Raw genomic sequence first — 24,102 nt, forward strand, 5'->3', positions numbered from 1 at the left:
TATCCCTGTGGCAACTGCAGCAATCCTTTAAATGGCAAAGGAACACAAATATTTAAAACGATGCAAACTCTTTTAAAGCAGTTTGGTGTCCAGAAAATGGAGCCAAGGCAGAGTTCTGGTGCTCCGCTCACCCGTGGCCTGCCTCATGGTCCATTAATGAGCAAGAAATGCAATACAGAAGTGGGGTTTGTTGAAAGCTGATGGTGTGGCAAAGATTGGGAAGACAACTGTATTTACTCGGTGTTTTCAAATTAAAAAAGCTTTATTCCTGCAGTTTATGTAGCTCTATCTCCCAGAAATGGGTGAAAGCAAGCGCCAGGTGAAATTACTGGAAGTTGCCAGGAACCGTAGTGTAATGGCTTAGTGCAACTACAAAGCGCAGAGGATTTAAAAAAATAATAATAAAAAAATAAAAAAAGAGGAAAATGCATCAGATGCTGCATCCCCCTGGAGAAAGGGGCTGACATAGCTCCTCAGCGCTGGCCCTCCTGCCCTCACACAACACCACCCGGCCCAAACACAGCCTGATCTTTACCCCTAACCCCCCCAAAATCGGCCTCTTTTCCCCTTGAAAAAGGACCGTCCCCGGTCCCCGTTCCCTCAGCGCCGCGGCCCGGCAGGTGGAAGCCGCCGCCGCCGCCTCCTCCGCTCCTCCCCCGGCCCCGGCCCCGGCTCCGCGCCGCCCTTTGCCGCCGCCCCGCTCCTCTCCTCTCCCAGCTGACGGGGGCAGCCCCTTGTTTACCGGCCAGGGCAAGCAAGCAGCCGCCAGCCCGGCCTGCGCTGCGAGGCGGCGGCGGCCTCACGCCTCACCGGGGGCCGGCGGGGAGGAGCACGGGGCCGCCCCGTTTCCCTCAGCCGGCGGCTATTAAAGAAGGAGAAGGAAAAGAAGAGGGAGGAGGGTGGGTGGAAGAGGGGTGGGGGGGGTGAGGCCCTCAGCGGGTCCCTCACCGACGATGCGAAGCCCGGCCCGGCCCCCGCGCCCGCCCCGCGGCCTCTGATTCGCCCCAGCCGGGACGCGCCGAGCCGCGGCGGCCGCAGGGACGCGGGCATGGCACCGAGACGAGCGGCGGCGGCGGCGCTGGCCGGGGCCGTGGTGCTGCTGCTGGCGGCCTGCTGCGGCCGAGGCCGCGGGGAGAGTGAGTAGGGGAGCCGGGGTGTGTGTGTGGGGGGGCGAGGCCTAAACGGGCGGTAGGGTTTGGGGGGGGGGGGCACCGGCGCCGTGAGGGGGCGGGCGGGTCCCCGCCGCCTGCACCCTTTGGACCTGGCGAGCGCCGCCGAGCCCAGGCCGCGGCGGTGGGGACGGCGGCCCCGGGGAAGGCTCGGTTGGGGCCTGCGGGTCCCCGTGGTGCCGGAGGGGCCCGGAGCTCTCCTCACCCCGGGAGCGGCTCGGGTGACCTTCAGGGCTCGCTGTGGGGTGTGTGTGGGGAGGTTCGGTCCCAAATTGCCGAGGGGCCGTGAGTGGGGTAGGGGGCGGCTCGGAGGAGGTCGAGATTGGAGCGGGGAGGGCAGGACGGAGGCTGGAAGGGCTTGGGGCCCCCGCTGGGTGCCCGGGTTGCCGCGGTGTTTACTCACGGGCACGCCGCTCGGCTGCTTCTCCACACGCCCAGGGGGTCAGGGTGCTGCCCCTGCCCGGGCTGCCCTCCTCTATCAGGGCCTCCCCGGTTTCTGTTGGGGTACAAGAGGCTGTTTGGGGCTCCCCGACGCTTCTGTTTTAAGGCTGGTTTGAAAACGAGCTCCAGTTTCAAGAGGTTCGTAGCGTGGCGAGGCTTCGAGTCGGGAGGGTTTGTCATTAACCGCAGGAATACTTGTAGGTAATCTTCCAAAGCCGCGGGTATTAAAGGGGGATAAAGCTCGAAGGTAGGGATCTGTGCTTAAACAGCGACTTGTAGAATGTGAGGTAGGGATCTAAAGGTGGTGAATTGGAGGTGGCGAGCTCGTGAAATTAATGGCTGATGTGAGTTTAAGCTTTAGGAGCTGCTTTTGATGGGTAATATTGAATAAACTTTCTTAAGAAACTGCTCTAGTCGAAGGTTTTAATGTCAATGATTACAGTTGCATATTTTTTTTAATGTAAGGAACATATTTATTTGAAGAGAACTAACTAGCTGCTCCAATTGTCTATCCTGTAGCGCATCCCGTAGTCTACCTGTTAGCTTCCCCATCAGAAAAGGCCACAGCAAGAGAATTGCATCAAGTGCAGACGAGGCAATCCTGGGCATTTTTAAAACGGGGGTGATATTGAGGGAATAAAGCAGGGCGTACCTTTGAGACAGCCTCGTTTTTTGCAGCAATCTGACAAGTCACGTATTTCAAAAACACCTAATTCCGACCTCATACAACGCTGTTACATTAGAAGCCTTTAAAAGAGACTGCGGATATGTTTTTAACTAGGGAGGGTAAGTTATAGCTGGCAAGCATGTACAAACCCGCCCATCACCGACAGAGGAATGGAGAAGGTAGTTGACATATAGCACTAATAATAAATCCATACACAACTTTAGTCCAGCAGTTCCTAATTTGAAAACATTATTATTACCACCACGCTGAAGCTTTTTATTTATTTATTTACTTACATGCTTAAAAGCGTATTCTGCCTCTTTGGTTGCAAGAGTGAATACGATCATAGCTGCTTCATCTGTGCGGTAGGAAAATACGCTCTACAATTTATGGATGGAGAGACAGGAGCGATGTACAGGACATAAAAGCAGCATCTGGGGTGGAATATTTGTGTATCATTCATACAACGCAGACACTTTTCAAAGTATCTTAGAGGCTGTTTGGACAGTAAGTTCCTGAATTCAAAAGGTTTTCAGCTACTTTGATGTTTGACTCCATTTTCTGAGAATGATTAGATCACACAGCACCACAGCGTGGATTGAAAACAACACGCTAACGTGGAGGCCTGCATCAGAGTGGCTGGAAGGGTAAATGCATGCACAATAGTTGCATAAGCAAACAAGTTGTTCCCTGAGCAACGGGACTAATGAAGTCTGCTTTCTTGGAGATTTGCATCCTGCATTCAGTACTAGCATGCCCCATGATAACGCTGCTCTCCAGTGACAATATTCCCTGAGCTCTGAGCCGAACCATGATATTTCTTGTGCCACGTGTCTTCTTCTTCCCTTTACTTGTTGCAGACAATGCTAGCATTCGTCTCACATCTGCTAAGAGCCGGGGCAAAAGCAGCGTATGGTGTGTTGAGCAGGCAAGCTGGATGGAGGGTTTATTCACTCTTGAAGCTGTCTTTTGATGGAGATGCTGAAGGTTTTCCTCCTTAACCCATCCCCAGTTTTCATGTGTTTGGGAATCCTGTGTGTGTGCGCTCTCTTCCTCTTTTACATTTGGTTTAGTTGGGTTCAGATGTGGTTGAGAGGAGGAGAAGCAAGGGTTAAGGAAAGGAGACCAGACCTGCTCACAGCGTGAAGATGCACACATTTTTAGTTAAGAAAAGCAGGTTTGGCTTTTTATTTTTTCTTTATCGCTGTGTAAACATAATGCAGCTTCTCGAAATAAATCTCATGCGTGACTCACACGGCAGTTCATTAGTTGTGGTATTCAGGGTGGGATTCACCTCACCTGGTCTCAGGCATCTATCAAAGGAGCAATATGCGTTGGGCACCTTTTGAAATTAGTAGAAAGCTAATCAATACAGTCAGTAGAGGTTAGAGTACGCTTCTTCCTCTTCTAAGCTCTTCACCTGAAGCTGGTCGCTGTACTTGCACGCTGTTGCTGGTGGTGGGAGTTAGGAATCTGTCTGAGCTCTCTGTGCTGATGTTAGGTGGGACTAATTCCTTTTTTTTTTTTTTTTTTTCCTTTAGTAATAGCCTTTTAATGTTATTTTACTCGGTGTTGTTAATTCTGATTCATTTGGGGTTCTTTTTTCTGCTCCTAAACTCATTAAGAAGCTGGTCTCTTACGTTTTAACGTTGAGAGACTCGGTCTAGAGTGAAATGTCGCTCCAGGGGGTTTAAAGTAGGAAGAGTGACTGCAGCAGGGCAGTGTCAGAAGCAGGCAGTGACCGTGTCCACCAACCATCCCAGCGTGTGCCCTTGCTATTTTAGAGAGGCAGTGCATTCATTCTGAATAGCCTACAAAAAACCCACAGGCTTTCTGATCGATTTTGGGGTGGCCGTTTTGTGGAACATAACTTATCTTAATGTTGACAACCGAATCCCCAAATCTGCTGGCAGTGACCTCTGCTCGTCGCTCTGATGGATCTCCCGTGGTCCTGGGATGCTGTCGCTCCAGCACCACCCCTTCCAGTATCTTTGCTTGGAAAAACACAGCAGCACGAGCCTTGTTTTCCCCTAATGTTTTGATTTGAATGTGGAGAGCGTGATGTTGTAGTAAACCAGGCGTTAGAGGCAGACCGGGAGGTTATGTATGCTTTTGGCATTAAAGAAAGCAAGCTCCGTGACAGGCTGGCCCTTAGTTCAGGAACACTGGCTTGCGTAGTGAAAGATAACAGCCACCCGAGATGTTATCCGAGCAGGCTGCAGGTTCATAAACAGCCTCACTTTTGAGTGCATTTCTGAATTTGCTTCGTTGCTCAGATCCAAGTGACTGAGGTGCAAAACCAAAGCTCAATAACAAACGTTTTGCTAATAGATAGCTCCTGTTAAACTATTACTGCACTAGGCTAGAAGCTGGCTTGTGGTCGTTTCTTCTGTCCCGTCCCTTAACAGGATTCTTTCATGTCTCAATTATCCTAAGAAACACCTAAAAACCCATTTCCCAGTTTCCTAATGCCTTCTGTGTACAAGTTAGCATTATATAGAATCACCAAGTTTTTGATTTAATCGGCGAGTGCAATTTTTCCTAAATGATTCCTTTATTCACGTCGGTAGTGAACGCTCTAAAACGCGCAATTAACTAATGGTTATCTTAAATGGTTTATGTTCCTTCTGTGTAATCCTACATCATCCTGGCCTCGATTGTTCAAGAGCCAGAGCTCTAAAGCAGTGAATCATTAAGGTCTGGTATCCAGCTAGTTTACTATAAACAAGGCTTAAGTTCCAGCTATTCCCTCGGTTAGACTGTATCTCCAGAAGTAACCTCTGACATCAGATCTCCTTTCTTCATTCAGCGCTTGAAGGTTGCTACCAAACTAGTTTGTTCGAGAGGCTTGGTTGGCATCCCAGGATTTTTTATTTTTATTAAAAAAAAAAAAACAAAAAAAAAAACCAAACAAAAAAAAAAAAAAAACACCTTGCAACTTTTTTCTTGGGGATCTGATGAAATGTGCCTATAATGATTTTTTTTTTTTTATTGTTATTATTGTTTTTTAAGTTCCTTTGAATAGCTTAGTAGCTAGGGATGGAGGAGTTTTTCTTCTCTGGCAGTGTCGTGCTGTGCTGCTGGATGCGGAGCCCGTTTCTGCTGAAACGCAGGAATCTGTGTTAGCAGGGCTTTTGCCAGTAGCTTGAACAGGAATAGCATTGGGCCTACTATTAGGGAATCAGACTGAGATAGTTATTTTGCTGATTTCTGTATTTTTTGGACCCAGGTTGTCTGTCTTACAATTGACTCCTCAACTTTGCTCTCCCGGGATCGCACCTGACTAGCCTTTGTACTGAATCACTGAGTAATCCCCCTGCCCCTGCAGAAGAAACACTATTGAGAGAGGCTGTGGAAAGCCACTTACTACTTTGCTTAAAACTGCTTCTCGTTGTCTTGGTAACGATAAATTTATGGGCGACTTCAGCAGCTGCTGCATGAGCAGAAGATGCAAACTGCTGAACAGAATTCAAGAGCAGGAAAAGATCGAGGACCCCGCAGCAGAAAAGCAGGTCTTGTTTCAGATAGGTGTAACTCCTTCTCCTCGATGCCCGAGGAATTAAAAATGAGGTTCAGCTTTTGTGGTGATACTTATCACTTAAAAACCAAACTGAAGTAGATAACGAAAAATAATTCTTAAATGTAATTTTCTCTGAATGTGGAAAAAGCTGGATAAAGCCCCTTAATCTTTGTACATTTCCAATCATAGTAGCCTTTTATTCAATTGTTTGTTTCGGAAACGAGCATGTGATTTGATTGAAATTCCTTTTAAGTTTCTCTGCCAGGCTAATGTTGCAGTGTTTGACATCTCCTTCCATGAAAAGGGCTTGGGCAGAAGCTCCCGGTGCTGGAACCCCTTAAGACAAGCAGACAACGTGCCGGTTTATGACATGCTATTGCTCAGGTTTGAAAGCAGCAGAGTTTGAAGAACTCGGGTCACATCCTGGTTTGCTAGGGCGTGTGGAATCTCCTGTCTGGTCTGTGCTGGCAGCACTGCTCACAAATAATGCTCTCTGTGTGAGAGTTGAGAATTGGCCCAAAATACAAAAATAGTTCTAAAAAGCCAAGTGAGCTGATGGACTGTGGATGTGTACTTCCAGCTCTGGTAGATCTATACAATTAATTAACTCTTCAAAATGCTTTGCTGTTTACCCACAAGCATCACCTGCCTCTTTTTAGGTTTAGCTTCATCTAACTTTTTTGCTTTCACACACTTCGTGAAAATATTTGTCTGTCTCAGCCTTTGGCTGCCTTCTCTGCGAGCTGCAGTGGGGGGAACGCTGCAGGTGAGGGTGGTTTGTACCCTGCACGGGTGTCTAAATCGTGTTTTTGGAGGAGAGGGGAAAGCCTTTGAGCTGTTTCTTTTCTTTCCTTCTCCATGCTGGGGGCTGAGTGCCTGGGGCAGGGCCGGTTTCTGGTGACTTACCCAATTCCCCTCAGAATGATGATGAAAGACTCGGGTGACTACATGTAGTGTGTAGGTGCTTTTTGTGGCCTTAAGCCATGATAAAAGCCTGGAGCTTTTACTCTCAAAAGTAATTCTTCGGCTGCAGGGTTGAGCTGTATCTTTTTGGCCTGTCCATGTCTGCGAGGTCTGTGATGGAGCAATTGCTCGTGAGTACCACCTTGGTCAGCTTGCTGTTATTCTACCTCTGTGCTTTGCAAGCAGTAATTAAGAAACAAGGAGGTGGATTTTGCATTACCAGATAGTTGTAGCTCCATTGGTGACTTGTACATTGAATTTCAATGTTTTTGACTGTTATTGGTCCTTTCCTGAAGAAGCTACTGGCATAGACGCAGGATTTTTTTGGTAATGATTTAAAATATGTATGCGTTCTTGATTAAAATTTTTGACCTTAATAGAATATATTCTCCTGGGCAATGAAACACGCAAGCCTTTCAGTAAGAAACAACCCAGGGAGAAGTCCCCAAACCTTCTCTCCTTCCCAGTCTGTGTGTGGCTGGGAATTATTCTGTCCTTCTGCACAGCTTTAGATTTGTTGAAGCTTTTCCATTTGGCACCAGTTGATCAGCAGTGATTATGCTCCCACCAATTGCTCCTTCTTGATTGAATGTCAGGAGCTTGTTAGAAGCTGCAAAGCAGCTAATTGCTTCCCAGCATAGGCAGCTTAAGTTTGGAATAACATACGAATGTGCTGATTTTACTTGTTACTAAAAAAAAAAAAAAAATCCTCCTTATGCTGATGGCATTTCTTCGAGGTTTTTCCTTCCCCCATCAGGGCTGAAAATTTACTTGCTTCTTGATCTGAGCCTCAGACGTGTAACTTGGAGGTTTGCAGCTCTTGCAGAAAGGCCCAGGTGATGGGGCCGTGTCGCACGCCCCCTCCCTTGGAGATACTCGTAAAAATTGATTAAATTAAATAACAAGAAACCTTCCTGAAACCAAAGCTATTGCTCCCCCAGTTCTTTGATCCCCTGCCTGGGATGGACAACGAGCTTTCTGGTTTGCTTCCCATTTTTCTGCGGTGTTTCTTGCTCCTATGTGGTCTTCAGATTTCCTTCCCCACCTTAGGAACACCCGCGATCCCTGGTGCAGTGTGCATTAGCTATTTCTTCCAGAAAGAAATTTATGAAACGACTTGGATACGGTGCCAAAAATCCTATTGGGCAATAACATTGCTCCGGATCCTATATTAGTGCTGCCAGTTTTATTTTTTATTGCAGTGGAGCAGATTTCTGAATAATCATTAAGACGTTTGCATAGAATTTATTTTTAACCCGCACAGCAGTGGTCTTTGTACAGCCGGGAGGAGTCAGGCGATTGTAACCATCAAACATCTGGGCATATGTTAATTCTGGAAGCCCTGATTATTGCTGAGTGTGTTCTTGAAGTTTAATTTTATACACAGTGACAAAGAAAAGTAAATGTGCTGGGCTTTTAACTCTCAAGGGGAGCGTGTGTGTGCGCGGGGGCAAGTCTCTGCTGTAGTCAAAAGAGGACTCCTGAAGTAGATGCAGTCTTAAAATTAAATGTTTCCACCTGGGCAGGTGGAAGTGGTTGTCTTGCATGCTTGTATCACCAGACAGGCTTCCCTTTCCTCTGATGTTCTCCCAGAGTGTTAAGGGCTGGCTGTATCTTTCATGAAATTTGTTTTTCTAAAGGGTTATTGCTGGGGTTTTCATTGTGTTGTGTGGACATGGTGCTCTAGATTTCCTTACTTGTAATTAGAATTCAAATTTTACCCATTCAGACTTGTTTCCTTCTGTCCCTACTTTTGCTGCTGCCTGGGTTCATTTTATTCTGTTTCCCTTCTAACCCAGGCTTTGTATCCTTGTTTGCTCTGCCGGTTCTTTGGGTTACTGGTTCTGCTCAACAAACTGTCCAGGTAGCCAAGGCAGGGAGATTTGCAACCTTTAGAAAATAATAACAAAAAAAAAAACCTAACCCAACAACAAAACGCCTAACCTGAAAAGAATGCTCGGGGCACAAATTTCTGGTGTAGTAAATTACTCATCAGCAAAGTCTGGGCGAGAGCCGAGGCTGCATCTTCCATGTGGATTTCCAGTTTTTTCCCTTCCCGAGCACTGCCATTTCCTCCCCATTCTTCTTTTCCTATCTCTTCCCTCCCTGCAACCATTCTAAATTACTCCCTCTAATCCAGTGGCATTAATTGCACAATCTGGGATGAGGTAGGTGTGTCGCTGGCAACTATCTAAAGAAAACAGACTCTGTTGCATGGACACCTCTTACTTTGTAAACGCTGAATGACGTCTGCGGGCTGCTGTTGCCGCTCCGGTCGTGATAGGGGTAATATCCAGCAGCTCAAGATGGCAGAAAAAAATTATGAAATACTCTTTCAGTTCATATTTTGTAACCCTATACCAGGGAGCGTTCCCAACAGTGTATTTCTTAACGCTCGAAGCGTGCTTTTATTGAAAAGGCCCTGGCTGTGTGTTCTGAACGTAGCGATATATTATGGCACGGTTGGAAAAATGTGTGTGTTTGGAAAACTGTTTTTTTAAAAAATAAGTAAATAGCATTGTTCTTTGCCTTCCAGTTTGCAGAAGCATGGACATTCGCAACAATCTGACCCGGCTGAACATGCTTGAGAACTGCACTGTGATCGAGGGCCACTTGCAAATATTGCTGATGTTTAAAACCAAGCCTGAAGATTTCCGCGAGCTCAGCTTTCCCAAACTGACTATGATTACAGACTACTTGCTGCTTTTTCGCGTCTACGGCCTGGAGAGCTTAAAGGGACTCTTCCCCAACCTCACTGTGATTCGAGGAACCCATCTGTTCTTTAACTACGCGCTCGTCATTTTTGAGATGGTTCACCTGAAGGAGATCGGCCTCTACAACCTGATGAACATCACTCGAGGCGCCGTGCGGATCGAGAAGAACAACGAATTGTGCTACTTGTCCACCATCGACTGGTCGAGGATTTTGGATTCTGTAGAAGACAACTACATCGTCGCCAACAAGGATGACAAAGAAGAGTGTGGAGATGTGTGTCCGGGCACTGTGAAAGGGAAAAGCAACTGCCCGCCCACTGTGATCAACGGCATCTTCATCGAGCGCTGCTGGACCCACGACCGCTGCCAGAGAGGTGGGTCTGCGGGGCGGTGAGTGGTTGCTCTCAGCATGGGTTTTAACCTCTCAGATCTGTCTGGGAGCTGAGACGTCAGCTGTTAATCACCTGTGTGAATAGTGTGTCCAAAAATGCTGTGTTTCGTTTCTCTAGAAAGTCAGGGACTGCCTAGAGCTCCCCGGTTTAGTGTGCTGTGAGTATAGCTGTTATCTTGTGTACTGGTTAGTGGTATTAGTGCTTCTGGGGCTTGGCTATGGGATTAAAAGTCCAGGTTGATTGAAAGACGGAAACAAAGCAGCAGGAAAGGTCTTTCAGGAATAAACCTGACTCCGGAAGAGTGCAATTATATTTTTACTGAAACCATCCGGTCATAAAATGTGCAAGATAGGTGGATGGGTGAGCAGTGTTTGCACACAGTGAGACGCTGGAAGCCGAATCGGACTGGAAGAAAAGGAAAAGGAGGAAAAAGAGAGGTCCTGGGCAGTGCCTGCCCATTGCAGGAGCCCTGGGGAGGGAGAAGGAATCGCGCTTTCAGGCTCGGGTTTTGGTTCAGAGAGAGAGGTGTGTTCAGAAAGGCAGCTGCTGTCCTAACCCCTGAACCCCAGGTCTGAAACTGTGTCAGGGTTGCTTTTAATTTCATACAGATTTGTTTTTTCCAAGCTTGGAGCCGACCTTAAGTTTAGTTTTAATTATATATTTGCTTTGATTTATGTTATGACTGACGGGGAGCAAAGTGAATTGAGGTAAAACTGACACATTCAGAGCTGTCTGTCTTGGAGGTAGTGCATCCAAATGAAGCAGTGTGTCCTAAGACGAAATTAGGAAACTTGCGGGCTGGAGAGCATTTCTTGCCAAGCTTTAAAGGGCAACTCTGAGTGCTAAGTGCCAAATTTGAGAAGGAATTCCTAGCAGTATGCATACGCTAATGAAATTAATGTGGTTTCCCCTCTGCTACTCCTCACCCCAAATTGTCTAGCTTCCTTTTAAAGAAAGTGGTTATTTTTTATTGCCGGAATAACAGGGTATGAGCAAGAACATGCAGGAGTGTATGTGTGTTTCTTTTTTTAAATGAAAACTCAGGTTATAAAGCACTTTAGTTTCTAAACTCTTTTGGTGTGCAGTTATTATCAGCACTGAAACCTGGTTTCTTACACGTTCCTGTTTTGCATTTTCTACTATTTCATGGGGTTAAAGACCTAACTGAAACATTTTCTGTGGCTGGACCATTCATAATGTCCCTCATTCCTGTGAATCTTCTGGGGCTGTGCTACAGCAGGCTGGAATGTATGGTTTCTCTCCTTTATGTGACTGCCTATTTCCACGAAACCTGTAGGAATGTAATATTTTTACCTTAGGGGCAGAAATCTCAGCTCCTCAGCCTCTCACACAAATTCAGCTAAATTCATCGGAGGATACTGTGCGTGATCATGCACTTAGGTACCTAAAGAAGCCAGCCTAATAAATCTGTTTGACTTGAATTTGAAATTTGAATTCGGAAACGATTTCAGAAGAAATTCTATGCAAATTCTCCATCTGGTTTTCTGTGTTCCTTTTGAGAAAATGTAGAGAAGCCGGGCTCCTGCATACTTTGGCTGTAACTGATGTGCATTTTCAAAAGCACTTACTCCTACTTAGCTTTGTTTTGAATGCTAAGCTTCGTGCTTTCATTGGTAGCTGGTGTTCTCAACGAGATGGTATCTGCATTACATTGTGCCTGGTGACACCTGCCTCTATACCTCAGAAGCTATTTTAACTGTTCTTCGGTACTCTTTTACATGTGTTAGCCTTTTTTTTTTGACTGTTTTAGACTTCCAGTACACGCACTCTAGTAGCTATAGGAGAGATTGGGGCATTTATTTAGTGTATCTGTTAGTGGAATCGCTGCCTTCTCTGTTCTTTTGCCAGCCCTAACGTATCCTTAGCATGTGTAATTGTTTTGTCAAGATTATTATAAGCTTGTGTGAATTGTACTTTGGCTTTCCTTTGCCTGAAGAGCTCAGAGTAACACCCAGCACTGAGGGTATTAATGTCAGGAAGTCTTTCCCTCTGCGTTTACGCAGCTTATCCGGGAATCTTCTGCAGCTAATGCTGTCTCGTTGAGCGTGCTGAAGTCTCACATCATTTGGGTTTTTAAGTATTTTCCCCTCTTCTTTTTTAGTTGCTTTTTTTTTTTTTTTCTTTTTGCAGTGGTGGGATGAAATGCAGAAGTTTCAGTATAGTTTTCTGGGGGGAAGTTGGGTTTTGTTTGTTTTAGCGCAGGTTTTTGATGTTTGTGTTCATGCACTGTTCACAGAACTTAGCATAAAACCTCAGTTTTGTAGTTTTCTATTTTTCTTCTTCAGATGGGAAGTTGTTGAGGTCTAAACACCAAAGGCTGATAGCCCTGCTAGATAGTTCTGCCCTGGGACTGTGGACTGTGATATTTTGCTGTTCTGTCTGCCAGAAAAACATACTTCAGGAATACTCAACTACCGCTTGTTTTGATGCTACAGAATGTGTGTCAGTTCAACGGGGAAAGGTCCCAAGCTGGCAAGCTTTGCCAGCCCGCTGAATCTACTTTGCCAGCCTTTGAATCTTGCTGGAGAAACGAGGGAGATGAGCAGGAACCTCGCGAGGATGTGTGTGAAGGTTGGAGGACGGCACCGTGCAGAAGCTGAACGTGATGGGAGGGAGGTGGAAATGGTCAGGACCAAAGGGGATCCCCTGGAGTCCCCCATGCCTTCCACACCAGTCCCTGGCCCTTTTGTGCCTGCTTCCCATGGCCACTTGGGTGCCATCCCCACCACATCTCACGCTGAGCATGCGTCTTTGGTATTTCTGTCTTTTAATCAGCACAGATATCCCAGTTGACTCCAAAACTAACTTTCAGTTACAGCGTGTAATTATCTTGGAGGCACACTTCCAAGTCTCTGAATCATACTTACAGCTCTAACTCCAGCCCAGAATTTTTTTTCAGTTGGTGATAACGCGTTGAAGACAACAAAGTGAAGATCTTCTTACAGACCTTAGAGCTAAGGTTGTGCATGAAGCCAGTCGGGAGGAACTGAAATGATTTGTGGGCAGCCGTGTGCTCTGAAACAGCAAACTCGTGATGCTGAAGAATCTCTGTCTGAGTATGAAGACGTGTAGGTGGATATACCAAAAATCGAGATTGGTCAGGATGTGTTTCCTGCAAGCTTTCCTTTCCTTTTTTCGAAATCACTTGTCTTGGTGTGAGAAGCAAGTCAGTTCAGCTAAGGCCAACTCACGTTGTATTTTGGGTAGGAAGGGAGAGAAATATGTAGTCTGTTTGGAATTTGGGTCTAGCCTTGTGCTGTTTATGGCAGCCAAGAGCTGTGCCTATTCTGGAGGTTTTGTACCTTTTCAGCCCACGTTCTTGTAAGGCCTTTTTATATGTACATACTCTTATTTTCATTGCCATAAAAATGTAGTTCTCAGTTCAGCGCAGCATGTTCATGCAGAGAGCGCCGTTGCTGAAGAATTCAGACAACAAAAATGCTGGAAATGCCACGTCCTAGACCTCAGTTCATATTTGCCAAACATGATTTTCATATTTTGCATTTTTTTCCATGTGTTTTTTTTTTTTTTTAAATGTAATAAAAATGCTATATGTCTGTCACTCCACTTGCGGAAGGAACAATTCCCTGTGAAATAGGATTTCCTGCCAATTCTCTCTGCAGTCAGTCTTCCCTGTCCATACGTAATTTGAAGCAGTCTGATGTTTTCGACAGTCTCATTGTAAAAGCAATTCAGCCTTTAACTTGTGTGTCGGGTCATCTAGAGGTAGAGTAAGGTAGTAGGAAGGAAAAATGGAATGGCCAAATAAAAATTAACAGGAAAGCAATCTGTAATATCAGCCAGTCCCTTGGTGACTACCGAAGGGCCGCATTCCTGGGATATAAGGACAAATATCTGAAATACGAGTGGTGAAATTCAAGTTCTCCTGTTCATTCCGAATGAAACCTTTGCAGGATTCTTTTATCTTTGTGGTCTCGGGACTTCATGCTACGTAGGAATTTGAGTTACTAAGAGTGTAGGGGGGCCATTTCAGGTTTGTACGTAGACTCTTTCTTCAAACTATTGCTTTATGTGATTAAAAACAAAAGGTATCTCTCTCAATCAGTGTAATCACAAATTTGCAAAATATTAACCTCATTAAAAGGAAGGGGAAGGTAAATAAAACCATTTGTGCCAGTTGAAGAGGATAAAATAGAGCAGGTAGTAGTGATAACAGTCTGGAGTAATTGGCACGTAAAGGAGCTGCTAAAGAAAGGCACTGTATGAAAATAATGATGCTTGTCTGGATTTTTTTATGGTGTGTAAGCAGGTCTGGAGACTGGGGTTACAGCCGAATCTCTTTCCTTTTCCTGTGACCTGTCCAGGCAAAATAATGGGACAGGTAGGGGACAGGTAAGGATCTGAAGAGTTGCTTTAGTAGCCTGCTTTGTTTCCTAGTACAAACAACACAACAAAGCACTCAGAAAAACGTTGCTCAGCCTGAAGTGTTTTTCAACTGCTGTGAAACAGCTTTTAAAGAGACTGGTGCCAGAAGAAATCCTGCAACGACGAACATCTTCAAGGCAGATTTGAATAATAAAGTTCAGAGGTGTGTGTGGGAAACATTTTGTGATGTTTACTTAGGTAGAAATACTACTTAGCAACAGCTTCCTGTAATTTTTATGTGCTGGGAATTTCGGTAACCATAAGCTGAGCTTTATTACCTTTGTATGGGAAAGGGGTCTCGAAGCACTGCACAGACTTAGCCAACCTCAAGGGCAAGATATTTTTAAAGCTTCAAACACAAAGAAATTTTTCCAGTTGCTACCACATGAAGTGGAAGTGCTCTTTTTATTTGGAGATCTGATAAGACCTGCCTCTTTTTTTCCTTCCCAGCTCTGACAAATGCCAGATGGAAGTTGACACCCGATAATCTCACTGGGGCGTCTGTTCCAAACCTTGCCAAGCGACAGCTTTATTGAGCGCGTGTAGCGCTTGTGGTCGGGGCTATTGTGATGCTTGCAAACGGCTGGACATCCTAAACTAACTCACTTCAGCTTATAAAGAGTAGTTGAGACATTTATGGTGCTTGGTGGTGCGATGCAGCCTGTGGAATTGGGAAGAAGGGGTGAAAGAGTCCACACCAATGGCTATTTAAGAGTATACTACCTACTTAAAATAATGAGCAGAACTTGGTGTTGTGAAGAAGACCCTAGTTTGGCTTTTTGCTTTAACAGCACGCTGACCTGGGCTGACGCAAGGCTGTAGGGTTTCAATACTTAGTGTTTCAGCATGCTATTAAGTCCCCATGTATGCAGCTCCCGTGGTCCCCCCACGTTGGTGTTTCTTGGGCTTCTTCACTGCTGCACTTACACTTAAACACAGGGGTTGATGGTTTCCTTATCCACAACCAGCACTTCAAACAGAAGCCACAGTTTGATCCCTTCTGTCTTCAGAGCACTTGGATGGGGACTAATTCCCAACTCGCCCAACAGTTAATGGCAATAAATAGAGATAAATTGCTCCAAAGTTAGTGATTTCTGTATAGACACCTTGTCCAGGTGAACGTGTTTGATCAGCTGAAAAGGAGAATGAGGTATTGTACCCATAAAATGGAAGAAACATTAATCTTGTTTGGTTTGAGCTGCGATTTTAATTCTTTTTTCCTTCACCCCTTCCCCAAAGCTCTTGCTGTAAGCTGCTGTCCGGGCTGCAGAGGAGTTTAACATGCAGGGGCTTGGAAGATGCTCTGAGTTGGGATCGCTGCTCAGGCTTCAGTGGCAACCCAATGTCAACTACTTGCCATTTCCAGGGCTGGCATGCCACGGTACTTCAGCTAGAATACTTATTTTTCCCACTTCAAGGACAGATCCAAGTTACTGTGTTTCCCTTAAACAAGGGAACCTGCATTAGCCCTTGTTAGACAAAATAGAGCGGGCTGACTACGCTTGGCAGACGCGTTCGTCGGAAAATGCTGTTGTCTGGGCATGGATGTAGAGGCAGGAAGTCAGGGAATGATTAAAAAAACAAACCTGAGCAACGGGGTTAACTGGTGTTAGTAATGCATGAATGGGAGCGCTGCAAATGGTTCACCCAGCCTGATGTGTTTGCCTGGGGAGGAGGAGATTGTTTCATTCAGAGCAAATCCTACTGACTGCTGGGGTGCTCTGGTGTGGTAAGTCGAGATAAGGAACTGGCTGGTTTATATATCCTGTACGTTTCCCTCTGCTCACCCCTCTTAATGAAGGCAGAGCAATGGCTCTTTATTTAAAATCTTAAAAATTTTAATGAAGAGTAAAAGTATTCTAAATGAAAATACAATTCTGGTGCCTCTTCCCAGATTTTGGCAAATAGAGCAGAGTAAATTCAAGATACGTGTGATTTCACAGCGTTCTTACATTGTATGATGAAAGGCCTTCTTGTAGAAGGCCTCGAAAGGATTGTGAACCGCTCGAGTCCCTACAAAGACGTATATTCAGTGTGTGCAAGGAGACCAACTGAAACATGCCACTTGGCAAAGCTCTCTGCAGCATCTTTCTCTATCAGGAGTTGCATCTGACAGGGATGGCCACTGTAAATACACCTTGTGTTTAACCCCTCCACTGCACATACACCTGGGGTTATTTTATTTTGGCGGGTGTGACCACTGCAAAGATTATTTCTAGCTGAAAGGTCGGTGACTTTGGGACCTCTGATTAATGACAGATGCTGTGAATAACTGTCTGTGTCCTGAGGAAGCGGCTCTCACCCTTCTCTGTCTCTAACAATAGCTGGTGAAAAGTTCAACGATCACGCTTCCCAATTATATCCTATAATTGTCTGCGAGTTCCTATTGGAGGGACGTGAATGAACTTGCTGGGATGTTTATGCTCCTTAATTAGGGCTGCTGGTTAGCTGGGAAGGGGAAAAAAAAAAAAAATAGGTTGGGTAGCGGGAAGCTGGGGGGGGCACGGGCTGTGCTCGACCTGGCAGCGGGGCTGAGCTGCTCGCGGCGTGCCTGCAGTTATTTCGGTCTCTGCTTTGATCCAAAGTTTGCGGCTGGCCTTGCGTAAGCGCACGAAGCAGCGCTCCGGGGCTCGGTCACTGAAATAAATGCTGGGGATTGCAGCTGCGTGCGTTCATAACCTTTATCTGGCCGTGGTTAGGTGAGGGGACCGGGGGGGCGCTGCGCCGGCTGGGCTGGCGTTGTCGGAGAGTCGGCGGCGTTGCTTTTATTTTGGCTTGGGAAATTTCAAACAAACAGAGAATTAACTTTGGCTTTGCGGAGCGCTCGAATGTTGGCTGAGCGAGCGTAATGTTTTCGTTTGAGTCTGGCTTCCCCGTGAATCTGTATTTAAATGAGCTGAAAACAGCAGTGCAGCGCGCTTGGCACCTGTTCGTGTCCAGAAAATTTTCTGACGTGGAATTTCCCTCTCTCTTCTCCAAAATACGGCCAGAATCACTGCAGAGGAGAAGGACTGGGGCTGGGCAAGCTGATGCTCTTGTATGAACAAGGAGCCTCTGGCTCAGCACTCTGGGTGAATTCCTTTGCTGGCGATCGTGCTCAGGTATGGCCCTGACCAGAGGCTGCCTCTGGAGCACGTCGGGGTCAGAGGCTCTGAGGATGAGGGTGTTTTGCAGGAACTCCCAGAAAAGAGATGGAAAGAAAGTCTGGTTAGAATAGAACAGTGTTCGGCAGAACGCTAGGATTCATTTTCTTGTTGCATTTCTTTTTAAAGGGCTCAGGGTGTACCTGGTTTCTCTGGCATCACTTCAGAGCTCTCAAGAAAAAATAAACGTGGTTTTGATCTTGTGGATCAGGTTAGAAGTGCCCTTTTTCAGGATGTCAAGAAATACTGCTCCATTGGAATGGTAAATCGGGCATTTTCAGCCTTCCCAGACATCAGCTACCACGCTGTAAGTGCTGAAGCACTGGCAGGTGCCGGGCAGTTGAGCTCCTGACTTTTATAAGCCTTGGTCATATGCAAACGTAATGAGGGTGACAGGTATTTAACAAGGTCAGTCTGATTAATCTATGTGGTGGAGATCATAAGGTTTCTAAGATCTTCTTAGTCAAGGAAGGGAAATTACATTGATCTGGTCATAGGACAGCTCCAATTATTTGTTTCCTGTGTAATTTGAAGGCTTCTGGAGATGTGCAAAGCTTATTGCTGGTCACCTGGGACTCCCACCGAGTTGCTGTTGCTGCTGGGATGTGGCCACGCTGCAATTTCGGGGCCCTGACACGATGAGCTGCGCCTGAGCTCAGGTTACAGGAACACACCGATGGCTTTTAAGTCAATGCACAGAATTAAGGGAATGCAGGTAGCAAGCTCCTCATTCTCATTTAGTGCTTTTTGCAAAGCAGATTGTCTGGGGCAGGGAGGGAGGAGGTCGCTCCATTTGTGAATCTAGAACTGCCTCCTAATGCCAGCTTTCTGCAATCAAGAATGTATGTAAGGAATGCTTGCACTCAGAGGTGGGCCTGGACCCTGTTGCACCATTAAAGACACAGCTGGAAAATCTTACAATCACGTAGGAAGCTCTAGCAGGGTGTTGGGTTTCCTAAGAATAAGGCACATGCAAGTCAGCAGACCTCACAGGATAACAAGGACAACAGAGATGTGGTAACCAAGCATTCTTCTGTTAGCTTTGTAGATTTTGTTAGGCATCCATGTTGTGTCACAGCAGTGCAAGGATTTTAATATTTCATAAGCAATAAAGCTATTCATTAAAATTTGAGTATCAGACAAATGCTTCCTATCTGTTCCACAAAAACAATCAGTCGTAGTCCATGGGTAATGAAAACATAAAGGCAGTGACTTAATAAAAACAAATGGGGCTGCTTTTTCCTGGTCTTCAATTTTTTCTGAACGTCATCTTTCTGAAATAAGGCTGATTGCGCTGGATGTGTTTACACAGCTTCGGCTCGGGATGAATGAGTCCAAGAGTTCCCTTGTAAGTACCCCTCAAAAGCTCCCGAAAGCCAGGGAGGAAATGGAGCTCCTCACTGTGATGTCTGACCGTCTCACCCGGTGGAGCCTTAATGTGGCTTGAAGGAATAAGGCTTTTGTTTTAAAGCGGTGTTAAAAATTTAAAGCTCAGCAAACTGTTTCTCTGTTCGTTCAGTTCTGTGGATTTTAGACTTGGCGGATCTGTGCGTGGCGTGCGTTTCTGGCAGAACTGAAAACCTAATGTGCAGGAGCTGTCGTGCTGGAAGACTTAATGAAAAAGCAGTTATGTGGAAACCAGTGATTTATCTGAAACAACTTCTTCACCTCATTGGCAGGTTTCTACAGCTATTAAATTAGCAAAAGCCCGTGAGAGAAGAGAAATGTCATGTATGGATCACCATTTCCTTAGGCTTCTCTTCCACACTACAATAACGTTATCTCTGTTGCTGTTTAAATAATTTGTACAGTGTTTGGCTGCTCTCTCAGCACTTAGAGATCACATTTCTGTGGCTAGATACAAAACTACTTGATAAAGGTATCTCGTTCTAATAGGTTTATCAAGCAGCAGGTTTTGTTTTGAGGAATATGAAACGCTCCCCTGCGAGCCTGTGGATTTGGTGGGGGCGATAAGAAAAATGTCCCCGGGTCTGAGTGGCTCTGCAGGAGGAGGAGCTGCATCTCTGTTCTTGTTGAGCAGCGTGGGGAAAAGCATGTTGTTTTTCCACATGCTCAATTCTGTGATAACAAAAAACTCCAGATTGTGTTTTTAAACAAGCTTCAGGTCTCCCCATGCTCAGATTCGCCGGTGACTATCCATTACAGCAACACGTTCACCCACCCAAAGCCTAATTTGAAGTGGCACGGTTTCAAACACGAGCCTTGCTTTGATACCGCAGGGGAGCAAACGGGACTGAGCAATAAACCAAGTGCTCGCTCTGCACCAAGTGTTTTGCAGAGGATCGTGTGCTGGAGGTGGACTTTGACACCGCCGGTCTCCTCTCGGCGCTGTTGTTGGCCGTTTGGGTGGTTCTGTGCAATTTGCTTCCCCTGTCCGGGCCTCAATGTTTGTCTGTAAAATGGAGCCGGTCGCACGGACCTGCTGACGAGTGAGGCTTCAATAAAGCTCAAAAAATAAATATGGAAAAAAAATAAATAAATACGGTGAATGCAGGAAGTGCCTCGAGGCGAAAATTTATCTGGAGATCTTTAAGAACATTTTAGACAAACAGCTGTCAGAAATGTCGTAGGTAAAGTATTTGATCTGTCCCCGGACAGGTGGATGGGCTGGGTGGCATCTCGAAAAGTTCTTCGGCTCCGTTCCAGTTGAAGATTGCTTGCAAGGATGGCTGCTCCGTGCTGCGATTCGAAACCCTCCCTGCTTAGCTTGAGAAAAAGACTCTTTGTCTCTGGAGAAACCGATAGGGCTTCAGGTTTTGTGCAGGAGAGTCCCATGTTGTCATCCCGAGAGAGCAAACTCGTTAGTATAGTGCCTTTTCAGAGGATTATATCCTTTGTAGGATTATTTCCATATGTTTTTTTTTTTTTCCCCCTGCAGTAATTACCCCATTTAGGGATCGGCAGGCGTCAAGGCTCAACGCTGAGGGTATCAAGCAGATCAGCTCTGAATGGTCTTAATTACTCGGAAATGGACAGTGCTGATGGTAACGGGTGGTCAGACTGTATGGCCACTGCCCTGCTGGTAAACATCCCCGAGGCTGCAGCTTCTTGGCAGGGGTGGCACGGGGTGGACAGGAGCCTGCACGGCTCATGTTGTGCGGGCAGATCTTGTTTCTCCCTGTGCTCAGCGCAGTTGAGCTGGCTGATAATGAGACTTGTGCTACTACCGTGCTTCCTCGTTACTGAACAGAGTGAGTGCGGTGATGGTCAGCCTTGTTTTAAGAATTTACAGTGTCAGAGGCATGGAATAAACCAGAATTTTCAAGGTTCTGACCGTTGGAGCCAGTTACAATTATGAAAGAACGATTGAGAATCCGATCCAACTGCAGCTGATGTAGTTCCCCCACTGTTCTCCTGTCTTTATTGGGGGTGGCACAACTAGTTTGGGATTAAATTCCTTCAGATTACAATTTTCCCTTGCATAATTTATAAGTAGAAATAGAGTAAAGGCCTCTAAGGTAGGCTTGTGCAATATGGTTTGTTTCTTTTTACCAATCTCTAGTCTTTTGTTCTTCCCTAAGCTTGTATTTGTCTGATGTTTTGTCACTTTTATTGTGTTTCTTTCTGGGACTTTGATTAGAGAAGCAGGGTGATGTGGCAGGGCGTGTATCCTGGAGATCAAAAACTGCAGGGAACGCTTGCAATGAGAAACCATCGGGTGGATGTGTGTCTGGATGGAGCTGAGCTGGATAGCGGGTGTAGGGCTGCATATTATTTTACACTGAATTATTTGGAAGTAGGCATTACTGGTACACCGAAGATGACAAGGGCAAGTAGTAAATAAAAATATTTCAGAGAGAGGTCTCAACTGCTTGGCTCTGGGGCTGCAAGCAACCAGTATCGCTTTCAGTGCTAAGTAAATTCTTATACCTAGAAATAAACTGCGGAGAGCATACTTAGAGCTTTGGGCAGAGGGAGAGGGGTGTGTAGACTAGTGTACAGGAGTTGGTGTGGCCAAAAGGACTACAGTAGGTGAAAGAATGTTACATGGGCACATATAATCTGTGTGTTTGATACCAATATAGCCAGGAATGAGAAGCTGCAAACGTTTTTCCTTTTCCACAGTTCGTGTGATTTTGAAAAAAATAAAAAAATAAAAAAAAAAATAGCCGTAGGTCCAGTGAAAACCATGAAACCTATCAATGGAAAAATGCTTTACAATACTTAGTTTTGGATGTATGGATGTGGGGAATAAATCTGATAACAGGGCCTTCAGCTTGGGAGTTGAAGTGGAGAAAACCAGGCTAGGAACAAAGCTCGCTTTCAGTGCTGCTCGTTCTCTAAAACAGTTAAAGCTTGTGGTCAGCTTCTTGTCACTAAAATCGTTTAAATCAGGACCAGATAACTTTCTAAAATTGATCAGCCAAGTGGAAGTTGAATCTGTTGGCAATAAACAGGAGTCCAGAGCAAGTGACCAGAGAGGTCCTCTGTTTGGAAATGTGGCTGCTGCGCCTGGGTAGCGAGCGCAGGCATCTGTGGGTCTGTCTGATGGGTCTGAGCGCTCACCAAGAAGCAGCAATTGGGAATTGTCTGCCCCAGAAGGATCTGTGTTAGCCCTTTGGCAACCCCTCCTGCGTGCTGGCTGCTCCCTGGGGGTGTAACTGCTGTGCTTCCATCCCCGGCAGGGCAGGGCGCTGGCTGCTCCAGGCGCCGAGCCTGTCCCTGCTGCTGCCTCCAGCAGTCCTGGCGAGGAGCAAAGCCCTTTCCCCTCGGAGTGCATGCAGTGGGACAGAGCCTGGCATTGTAATCAGCTCCCTGCTGCAGCCGTTCCCTGCCCAGCGTGTGTTTGGGCAGCGTGCTGAGCCACCGAACACTAGGATGGGTTATGCCTCCTGGTGAGTTAAGGGAAAAAAAGTCTGGGCAGCAGTGCTCATTAGCTGTGCTCCGTGGCAGCATTTAGCTTCCAAATGCTTCTCTGTACAACTAGCCTCAGGTGGTGCTTCACCATTCCCTCCTCATCCAGCTCCCTGGCTTTCTGGGTGGTGGAAGGGAGGCATCTGGATCACATTTTGTTCCTCTCTCTGGCTCCCTTGCAGTACCTTCATCCCCAAACACAAATTCAGCTTCAGTACTGATGTTTACAATTGGTGAGTATGCCATGGAATCTGTCCAGATTAAAATCTTAACCTCTGTCTGACATTTCTGTGTAGATCATTAGTTATCAGCTTAATCTCCTTGTGGTTAATCTTATACTTCCGCCCGTTCCATTACCTTTCTCAGTCATGGACAGCTCCGCTTCCCTGTTTGCTGTAAACTCCACGTCCTTTTCAGTATGGATTTGCTCTTATTTTGTGTCTGGGTTACACTTTATACATCTTTCCACATAACATACCTCAGACGCAATCTTCCTTATCCCCAAAGAGCCGAATGTGTCAGCTTAGCTTTCATTCTTTCCTGCCTTGTTTACTACAACATCCTTCTCTGTGGCCTTGAGAAAAGCAATTTTATTCCTCTCTTATCTTTTCAGAAAGCAAAGGTTATACTTTTTGCCTCGTGCTTTGATCGTATCACTCCTTATTTTCAGGAAAAGGTTTGTAGGTAGAAGTAACAGCTCGTGTTAGACCTACACTTGGAAAAACAAGATGTCCTTAGACCATCACTAGACATGGAAGCACTTCTGTGAGTCTTCATTTGTCTCTGTTTCTCAGAATGTAAGATACAAACCCCTGTGCTAGTCCTTTGTGGTTTGTCCTCATTCAGCATCTTCTCATCCAGCACTAGGGTGCTGACATCTCAGCCTGGTCAGCCCACGGTGCCAATCAGGAAATAAATCGACCTGATGAGAAGCTTGCCCCCAGCACCACACTGATGAACAGGGAGGTGGTGCACATCCTGCTGGGGCAGGGAGTTCAAAATAAAGTACAGGTAGAGAATTTATGCTCAGTGAGACTCAATTACACTCGTGTTTAGGACATCTGTGGCTGCCTGGATCGCTTTGCTGTGATTCTCTGGGGTCTTCTGGGATCGCAGTGTGAGGGAGCAGGTTTGTCAGGGGAGTAGGTTAGAGTGAACAGGGATGTTTGTAAGATGCTGGATGTCGGAAAGAGTAATACATGGTTAAATATTAACAGGGAGCTCTCATGAGGCTCCCAGGTGGCGTGTCAACCATTGACCGATAAAAGCTAATCCTTAGGCTGTAAATATGGATTGCAATTTCAAGAATGACAACAACAACAACAAAGCCACCCTGATAGCTGCGAGTAAAACGGTGAGCAAAGCTGTACAAAACACTTCCCCCAATTCCCCTTACAGATTCTGGGTTTGGGCTGAATTGCAAACCCTCTGATCTGACGTGTAGATCAAGTACAGTGTGAGGTGGCTGATGTCCAGACCACCACAGAATTAGCTGTTCCTTCCAAATCTCTGTGTTCCCCAGACGCTAGGTACACTGAGCTTCTCTGCCTTCTTTCAGGGAGACAATGAATTCAGCAATTCTATTGCAGATTACTCTCAGGAGGACTGGAGCTTGGAAGCTTGTGGACCCCAGCCCTCGGGTACCTAAGGGACAGGAGAGGGTGAGGTGGTTTTATTCATGCTCTTCAGTTATCAGCCATCACTGGGGCTGGGGACACCAAACCCTGGAGTTCGTGTTGATTTGTGTGGGACCATTATGTTCAGTGACAGCTGGCTGAGGACTCCAGGTTTTCTGAAGATGCAGCGTCAGT

The 24,102-nt window shown here is 46.1% G+C and overlaps 1 protein-coding gene across 2 annotated transcripts in view; it reads left to right on the plus strand.

The window, feature by feature from the left end:
• The first annotated feature begins 779 nt into the window (after positions 1-779).
• The window catches only part of INSR (insulin receptor), a 55,627-nt gene continuing 32,304 nt past the window's right edge, over positions 780-24,102 (plus strand). Inside the window, exons 1-2 of one of the 2 annotated variants that reach the window (XM_084498826.1) lie at positions 780-899; positions 9,297-9,848. In XM_084498826.1, the coding sequence (XP_084354952.1) occupies positions 9,308-9,848 (541 nt within the window). In that variant the 5' untranslated portion in view covers positions 780-899; positions 9,297-9,307. Of the gene's footprint in view, positions 900-939; positions 1,137-9,296; positions 9,849-24,102 lie in introns of those variants that run through there. The other variant, XM_084498825.1, reaches the window with a different exon arrangement.

This window comes from Aythya ferina, assembly GCF_964211825.1.
Source record: "Aythya ferina genome assembly, chromosome: 26".
Classification (NCBI taxonomy): domain Eukaryota; kingdom Metazoa; phylum Chordata; class Aves; order Anseriformes; family Anatidae; genus Aythya; species Aythya ferina.